General features: G+C 43.2%; 1 protein-coding gene across 1 annotated transcript; it reads left to right on the top strand.

Moving 5' to 3' along the window:
- Nucleotides 1-540: 540 nt before the first annotated feature.
- LOC148033325 (uncharacterized) lies at nt 541-1,385 on the top strand. Its single transcript, XM_087682259.1, has 2 exons — nt 541-795; nt 927-1,385. Exons 1-2 carry the CDS (start codon nt 634-636, stop codon nt 1,149-1,151), a joined length of 387 nt encoding a protein of 128 aa, XP_087538385.1. The 5' UTR covers nt 541-633; the 3' UTR covers nt 1,152-1,385.
- Nucleotides 1,386-9,089: the final 7,704 nt, after the last annotated feature.

The raw sequence follows: 9,089 nt of genomic DNA, 5'->3' as shown, positions 1-9,089 counted from the left end.
GAGATGATGAGGGATGTGGGTCTTCATGATGTGGTAATTGAATAACTTAGGCTGCAGTAGTAGATTTGGCTTTTAAAGTTGTAGTGGTTGTTGCTACAAGTGTGACTGAGCTAGCTATCTAAGAAGGATGTTATATTTTAGATAGGGGGTAAACTTGTTAAGAAGTTGATATCACCCTTTAAGGGCAATGTAAATTGTTACCACTTATTCGATGATATAATGGACAGCAGCTATAGCCAAACCTCTCCCCTCTCATAGGCAAACGATTGACTAAGGATTTGTGAAACCGGGCTCTAGACACATTTCCGAATACGTGCGATAGTTTTGAACTTTTTTGCCCCTTACGTCAACCTTAACGATAGTTAATCAAATCACTAAGTGACGAGTGTCAATATTTGAAGTCGGAGGACCCGAGAATCCTTGAGGGTACGTGTCGAGAGGCTGGCAGGCAGACCTTGGAGCGCTGCCACGATACCATGCAGGTTTCGACTATAATGTCCCCCTCAATTCGCTCAGGTTACATATACAGTGATAGCTACCGCACTCAGACGCTTGCATTCCTGTACTCAAAAGTTCGGTGCACTTTCAGTTTCTTCTTAGCTTCTCTCTCTCTCTCTCTCTCTCTCTCTCAGAATGTCGTCCGGTCAGGCGGAGCACGCAAAGAACGTGACCAACGCCAAGGCGGAAGAGGCGAAGGGGTATGGGCAGGAGAAAGCAGCGCAGGTGAAGGGAAAAGCGGAGGAAGCGAAGCAATACGGCCAGGAGAAGGCGGCGGAGGCGCAGGAGCATGTGCAGGTATGAGGCCATATACTGAGAGAGAGAGAGAGAGAGAGAGAGAGAGAGATCATTCGCACTGTGATATTAAGTATGAGATTTGTGATCGATCTGCTTGCTTTGTCTGGTTTCTGTGCTATTATATTGAGTAGGGCGTAGGCGACGCGGCCAAGGAGAAGGCCGGGCAGGCTGGGCAAGCGGGGCAGAATGCGTGGGAGCAGGCCAAGGGCGCGGCTGCGGGCGCCGCCCAGAGCGTCCAGAACACTGCCGTGTCGGCCAAGGACTCCGCCTCCGGCGCCCTCCAGCAGGCCGGCAACGCCGTCAAGGACACCTTCAACAAGGTCACGGGCGGCGGCGGCGCCAATTCCGGCCAATAAAAGCATTAATCTATCTCGGCTCTTCTTCCTCCGGTTTTAGTTGTTTTTGTTTTGCTTCCCTCTTGACTCTCTACTGTCTGGTAAAGCTGAGGTTGCTCTCTCATAATCGAATGGTGGGTAAACGCAGCCATCCTCGCCGGTAGCGCTGGCACCGGCTGCCTCCCCCCTTATATTACCGTAGCCCTTAATGAATGGCAAGCAGTTGTATCATCCATGGCTCTCTCTCTCTCTCTCTCTCTCTCTCTGCTCTTCCCCCCGCCCCACCCAACCCAAAAAATATATATACACATTTTAGTGATGTCGTCCTCGCTCAAGCACTTCTAAGAAACGGCAATGCTATCGTCACTGGGTTCCTTACGTAACGATCATGTAGTTTTCGTTATTTTTAGCGAAGCATTAAAATATATTTAAAAAAGAGAGTGAAATTTTATAGCTTCTAGTGAAGAGGGGCTTCATTACGGGGAAGCTGCCTTATGCACCAGCCTTATATTTCAGCATGAATCAACTTAAATCACATTAAGATCCTCTTGGAATTCACAACTTTCTTATTAAGATCTCGCATCATGGCAGCAACTTCATCCTTTGATCCTCTCGCATCATGGCAGCAACTTCATCCTTTGATCCTCTAGGAAAAGCTTCCTCATGGAAACTTTGCAGCTTCTCCGTATCCTTATCCACCTACATCGCTTCTCAGTATCCTTATCCACCTGCATCAAAAAATCTGTCTTAAATCCATGAATAAGATCAATAGAAACATTTTCAAATACTTTTTTATTCCTACAGATCCATATATTCCAAAGAAAGAGGCTTCTAATCCAATTCCAAACTATTGAGATATGCCATATATTTTGCCCAAGATTACCTCTTTCCAGGTGAACTTAGTTGGGTGGATTGGCATTAATAGCATCTGTAGGAAACAAAAAAAATTAGTGTTATGATGACAGTTATAAAAATTATGCGATATTGACTCCACATTTGTATTACATCTTGGGCAGAGTCCATTTCCAATTCTTGCTTTTAAAGCCCTTTCATTAGTCTAGAGACCTTTAAGGATTATGAGCCACATTAGACATGACATCTTAGGCTGAAGAATTTACATCCGTATATTAGTAAATCTGTAGATCCATTGTTTATTACTCCAATTAATGTGCCACCTTTCATTGAGTTTTAGCACATAAATCTTTATTGCATACCTGAAGATCTGGAAGGGGCAGAGGAGGCTTGTCTCTGATTAGACGTACTCCTCTGGGATTGAAAGGCTGTTTTAGATTGATGACTGCTAAGAGGTGTGGATCCCATAGTTGCATTCTGAGGGTTACCATGTTGACTTCAGTGAAGTAGGCCAAATTTAGTCATGAGTTGTACATTGCTTAGCCAATCTTTTATATTGGGATCCCATATATCCCCCCAAGTTCTAATCCCCTTCCGATATATTTTGTGGGCTTTATTCAAATCGCTCTTTGAAATAGATTGGTGAAAAAAGCTAAACCATACAGAACCAACTACAACAATATTTAATATTTAAACCAGGCCTGCCAGATCCCCTTCATCAATGATGAGCACCAAGCTGTCTTAATTTCTACTGGGCCTAGGATAACAGTGAGCAAATCTAAGTTTTTCCATCTTGGACAATGAGCTACTTGAAATTGACTGATAGAGGAGTGTAACAGGGTAGTCCAATCCTCTTCCTCCCTATCAATACTCCTAACAACCCATTTTGCTACAAGTTTACTAGCCAATGTCTGCAAGTTTGGAAGGCCTAGTCCCCCAAGATTTTTGGGTTTTGTAAAAATAGCCCATGAGATTTTGGGGATCTTAAATTTATCCCCATCCCCACTCCACAAGAAATTTCTAGCTAGCTGCTCCAACTGTCTCAATCCTGTTTTGGTTGGCTGCCAGCATGCTAAAAAATAGATTGTGGAGGGGATAAGGATATGTTTGAGCATTAGGCACCTGCCAGCCATATTAAGTTGAAGCCCTTTCCATTTCAAAGTGTTTTCTAATTTTCTCTAGTACCCAATCCCATCGCTGCTTCATAGAGATATCAAAGCCCATAGGGATTCCCAGAAGTCTGAAAACCTTGCCCCTTTCTATTTATTTGCACCTAGCCTCAATTAGCCAACTAGGGGGTGAGGAAATCAAAGATTTGATACTTTTTTTGACTGGGCTGATAACTGATCCAGAGGCTATACAAAAAGCTTGAAGACAATTCCAAAAAGCTACCAGTGAGATGGGGTCATTGTTAACAATCCCATTAGTATCATCAACAAAATGATTTAAAACCATGTCTTTACTATTGGGTAATTGGATCCTCTTGATGTTCCCCTTTTCAATTTGATCCTAGACCAGCCATCCCAATGCATCTACTGCAATAGCAAATAACAGTGGGGCCAAGGGGCAGCCCTGTCTAATCTTCTAAGAAATATTGAGTCTGTCATTTCTCCATTAATTGCAATTCTAGTGGATGCATTGCCAAATAAAGTACTAAAAAACTTTATAAATCTCCTCCCTAGACCCATGTCATGTAAAGATTGAAGAATGAAATCCCATTCCAACCTATCATAGGCTTTGTCAAAATCTATTTTGAAAAAGTCTTGATTCTTCTTTTAAGCATATTCAATCCCTTCCCAAAGAGCAATGATAGAATCTAGGATATATCTTCCCTTAATAAACCCCTTTTGTTCCTTCCTTATCCAAGAATTTAGGTGTGGAGAAAGCCTTCTAGCCAAAGCCTTAGTAAACACTTTATAGGCCAAGGTCAAGCATGTGATTGGTCTCCAATTGGAGAGTAGATCTTTCTCGTCTCTCTTGTGTATAAGCTTTACCACCCCTTCATTGATTATGTGAGGTAGGGCTCCATATCTCACGGATTCCTTCCATACTTTTAGCAGAGGGATAATCAAGATTTCTTTAGATTCTTTAAAGAACTCATTAGGGAGACCGTCTATCCTTGGGCTCTTTCCTTTAGGTAGAGCATCTATGGTGTCTTCTAGTTCTATTGTGGTAAGGTCACCATCAAGTAGGGTGGCTATAGAAGATGGGACCACCTTCTTCCTAACCAGGGTGATTTTGGCTTTTGCATCGGTATCCTCTAGATTACTAATTCTAGGAGAGCTAAAGATGTTAGAGAAGAATTCTCTAGCAATTAACAAATTTTCAGTATTGTCTTTAGCTTTGGTACCATTGACCTTAGTTAAGAGAGGGACATTATCCTTCTCCTTTTTTTTAAAACAAAATGTATCTGTGGTTGGTTTATCAGCTTTCCCAGCCCTTGTCTAGTGAAAAGTTGAATATTCGAAGCTTCTTTTTCTTCTAAAAGTCTCAATTCTTCCTTGACCTTGAGAAGATCTATCTGTAAGTGCATTTTCCCTGATTCAATTTAAACTTCCAGAGACTTACTAAGGGAATACTTTCTTGCTCTTTCAACCCTAGTCTCCATTACCCTCCTAGTCTTAATATGTCTAAGAAATTCTTGAGAATCTTGGATACCCCTCATTCATGCTTGAGTTGGGGAGGTGAAGGATTGGAATGATCGTTTCCATATATCCCTGATAGAGTCCCTAACCTCTTTTAGTTTAAATAACCGTGGATCAGAGTGGAACCATCCAGATTTTACAATTTGGGAGTCATTAGATAGATTCAACTAAATGGAAAAATGATCTAACATAACAATGTTTTTAAGCATTTTACACTTAGCATTAAAGAATGTAGCCAAAAGACCTACTGAGATATAAAACCTGTCTAACCTAGCTTTTCTAAGGTTAGAATTTACCTGATTATTAGACCAAGTGAAACTCAGACTGTCACTTACGTCCACCAATCCATGAAAGGCCTTGGTTGCCATCCACTTTTCCTTTTCAGTGCCTTGTAATGAAGGAGACCTAGGAGAGAGAAGGAAAGAAGGAAGAGACTGCAAAGAGGAGAGAGAAAGGGGAAGAAGATGAGAGAAGAAGAGAGAGAAAGAATAGCAGAAGAGAGAGAAAGACAAAAAAAGAGAGAGAAAGAGGAGGGCAGCCATGAAAGCTAGGAGGAAGGAGAAAAGAGACTTGATTATTTATAAACGAATGCCCTAATTGGGTCTCTCAACACCTTATATACCCTATTAGTATAACTGGGTATTCCCATGCTAATCCGTGTCCTACCCGTCTATCCCCACTCTTTTACACTCCATCTTGACCCCGAAGGTTTTGCCCTCAAAAACAAAAAGAGGATCTATGGCTCACAGCGAAAGAGGGGGAGGGGGGGGGGGGGTTGCAGAGTACTACTCTGCTCAGCATTACAAAGGAGAATATAGGTATGGTGAAGTACAATCTCATGTGGAATTGGGGCATAGAATTGTGTATATGATGTATATGACATGTGCAAGTTGATAGCATATGAGTTTAGCCTCCAATTCTTGATAATTAGGGGCTGGCAAACAGTGGACAGCATGCTATCCAGAACAGGAATGCTGGGAGAAAACTGGTCATAACTTCCTATGGGTAGCTCCGATTGAGGCATATGACATGTCAAAATGAAGCTCATGAAGCGTACTTTCAAGCCATATGGGTGACACTTGACTGTCATCAATGCAGGGTAAAAACTGTTTTGAAATAGTATGCTGTCTGTAAGTTGTCTGCATTTCAGACTGGGACAAATTTAGCTATTGCTCAATCAAAATTGCATCCTTGAAGTAGGGAAAGACCTGCACTGGTGAAATGCTGATCAGGATAGGGCTTGCCAAAGACAATTCCGTTCCCCAGGATCAAATGGATAACTTGCATAATAAGCATCAAGAGCAAAGGATCATTCATACAAGCATGGGTCACCATACTATCACCGGGGTCAAAAGGATAATTTGGATCACAATTCTCCTTTTGACCCCAGTGGTAGTATGGAGACCCATGCTTGTATGGATGACCCTTATGCTCTTGATGCTTATCATGTAGGTTATCCATTTGATCCTAGGGAAATGAACAATTTTGGAAAAGCCCTACCTCGATCAAAATTTCACTAGTGCAACCCTCCCCCTACTTCAAGGGTGCAATTTTGATTGAGGATTAGCTAACTTTGCCCTAGTCTGCACTATCGACAACTTCTAGGAAACACACTATTTTAGAACAATTTTTACCCTGCATTAAATGAAAATAAGTGTCACCTATATGGGTTGAAAGTATACTTCATGAGCTTCATGTTGACATATCACATGCCTCAATTGAAGCTGCCATAGAAAGTTATGACTAGTTTTTTCCAATAGGCCAATTCTAGACAGCATGCTACAGCCTGTTTTTGTCAAGAATTGGTGGCCAAACTCATACACTATCAAATTGCACATGTTGTATGCATCATATGCACATTTATATGCCCCAATTCCACATGAGATTGTACTTTCCCATACCTATATTCTCCTTTGAAATGTTAAATAGAGGAGTACTTTACAACCCCCCTTCACGGGGGATTCACTAGCAGTAATAAGGAGACGTTACCTGCGTGCAAGAAATATATGAAAATACCCATTATCTATCCCCTATTTATGGGACCTTACCTTATAAAATGTACCTTCCTTCCCTTAAATAACCCCCCTCCCTTACACTCACGTGGTACCATACAGTAAACCCTAGTGAACCCCTTGGGCCCCCCTTCCCTTGTGAGCCACACCAATAAGTCATCTTTTTTGTTTTTGAGGAAAAAAATATTTGGGATCGGGATGGAATGTAAAAGAATGGGGATAGCTGGGTAGGACATGAGTTAGCACAGGAATACCCATTTATAATGATAGGGTATTTAAGGTGTTGAGAGACCTTATTAGGGGATCAGTTTTTGTGGGAGCCTTCGCTCAACCGCCAAGACCCACGGATTGCTTATTGCTTCAAGCGTTCCAAGCGAGCTCTAATGGCTATCTCTCACCTAGCCGACGTGCCTTCAATCCTACGAGTGTAGTGAGCTTACCTTGATGCTTGATCAAGTACCCTCCTCTCTCTTACACTCCGGTAGCTCCACGATTCTTGATGCTAGCTCAAGCATCCTCAATCCTCCTCCATCTCCAAGTTCCATCCTCCATAGCCGTGCACGCAAGAGAAGAGAAAAGAAGAGAAGAGAAGAAGAGAAGAGGAGATGGTGAAGAGCTTCACCCTCTTGATCCCTCACTCCCACACACTCACTCCCTCTCACTCTCACACTCCCTCTCTCAAGAGCACACACAAGCAAGAAGGAGAGAAGAAGAGAGAAAGAAGAGGACTCCTTTTGCCACACACCAAAAGAATCAGCTTCTCATTCACTTTTTAACTTTATATACAAAGCCCTAAATCCTTTTTGGGCGGTCATCCCCTTTTCCCTTTTTTACATAGCCGACCGTAGCCTAGGCCCTTTTTCCCATTTCCCACCATTCTAATTTATCCTATTCCCAAGTAATGCGTACACTTTGCACAGGAGCGAACCTGGCGCTCTTTTACAAGGATTCGGGAGCGCTTCCACACTTTAATGGTGCACCTTTTACTCTTTTGCTGTCTCGGGGTGACACTGAGACTTTTCGGGGGTTGTGCTCAAGCATTTAAATTTCCAGGGTGCCTTTTCCTTCTTTTATCCTGCACCTTTCTTGCTATTTCCCTTTTTTACTTTTTTTCATTTTCTCGCTCCTCTGTGATGCGGTAAATACGGTAAACATTACCCCCTCCTAGTCAAGTGCCAGCCCCATGGCACTGCGATGGGAAGTAGTGGCTAGTTGGGTCTGCTGCTAGGTGGAACTGGTGGGTAGATGACACTGATTCAAAGGGGATTGTGTGAATGAGAGGCGATGGAGTTTAATGACGATGACCAGGAGAGATGCCATCGTGCTTTAGGCTTCATGAAGATGCTCGGTATTTCTCACACAGTTGTGGCTTCCATTCTGCGACGAGGCTGATTGGGGTTCACGGACTACCTCACTAAGTGGACAGAAGTGCGAGCCACACGAAAAAATGACGCTAGAACAACGGCTAAGTTCTTATGGGAGCAAGTAATCTCACAATTCGGTTGCCCCATCGAACTGGTCAGTGACCAAGGCACGCACTTCATCAATGAAGTGATCGCACACCTCCTGTCCACCTTCCTCATCATCCATCGCAAATCCTCGCCATACTACCCTCAGGCAAACGGCCAAGCTGAATCAACAAACAAGGTTCTCATCAATGTCCTAACCAAGGTCGTTTCTGCTTCACGCAGCGACTGGGACAACAAGTTGATGGCAGCTCTATGGGCTTACCGAACTACCTATAAAACGGCTGTCAGTCAAACCCCCTTCAGGCTGACATATGGCATGGAAACGATTCTACCGGTAGAGTTCTTCATCCCTAGCCTAAGAATAGCAATTCAGGAGCGATGGGAAGTAAAGGAGGCATGGACGCAACAACTAGTTGAGCTCGAACGTCTCTCAGAGACTCGTCTTCTTACCACCCATGCACTGATCTGTGAAAAAGCCCGACTCAAGAGCTGGTTTGACAAGCATGTCAAGTAGCGCGAGTTTGAACAGGGTGACTTAGTGCTCCTCTACTTAGTTAAAGGGCATAAGCAGAAGATGAAATTTAGAGGTCTTGGACCATTCAAGGTTCGTGCAATCAGCCAAACAGGCAATGTCAAACTCGAGACCTTAAACGGTGAAGGAATAGGCTTCTTCAATGGCAGTCGTGTCAAGAAGTACTACCCTCCCATGCATCCTTTGCATTAACCACCGATGTTAGAACCGCCTGTCAAGGTTCGAGTGGCCACACTCACTGAAATCTACGATGAGGATGAGGAAGCTATGGAACCCACATACCTTCTTATCACAGTCACTGCCAAACACATATGTGCTTTCACCGCCTTGGTCGATGAAGGAGCAGACTTCAACATCCTAACCTATGATCATTGGACTCAACTTGGCCAGCCACAACTTCAACCCACCACTGCAAAATTAAACCCATATGGGGCTCATTCCTACACACT

The sequence above is a fragment of the Lygodium microphyllum genome, chromosome 7, assembly GCF_053477565.2.
Source record: "Lygodium microphyllum isolate KBCC chromosome 7, Lygodium_microphyllum_v1.1.10, whole genome shotgun sequence".
In the NCBI taxonomy this organism is placed as follows: domain Eukaryota; kingdom Viridiplantae; phylum Streptophyta; class Polypodiopsida; order Schizaeales; family Lygodiaceae; genus Lygodium; species Lygodium microphyllum.
This window is presented reverse-complemented; position numbering and strand designations above follow the sequence as displayed.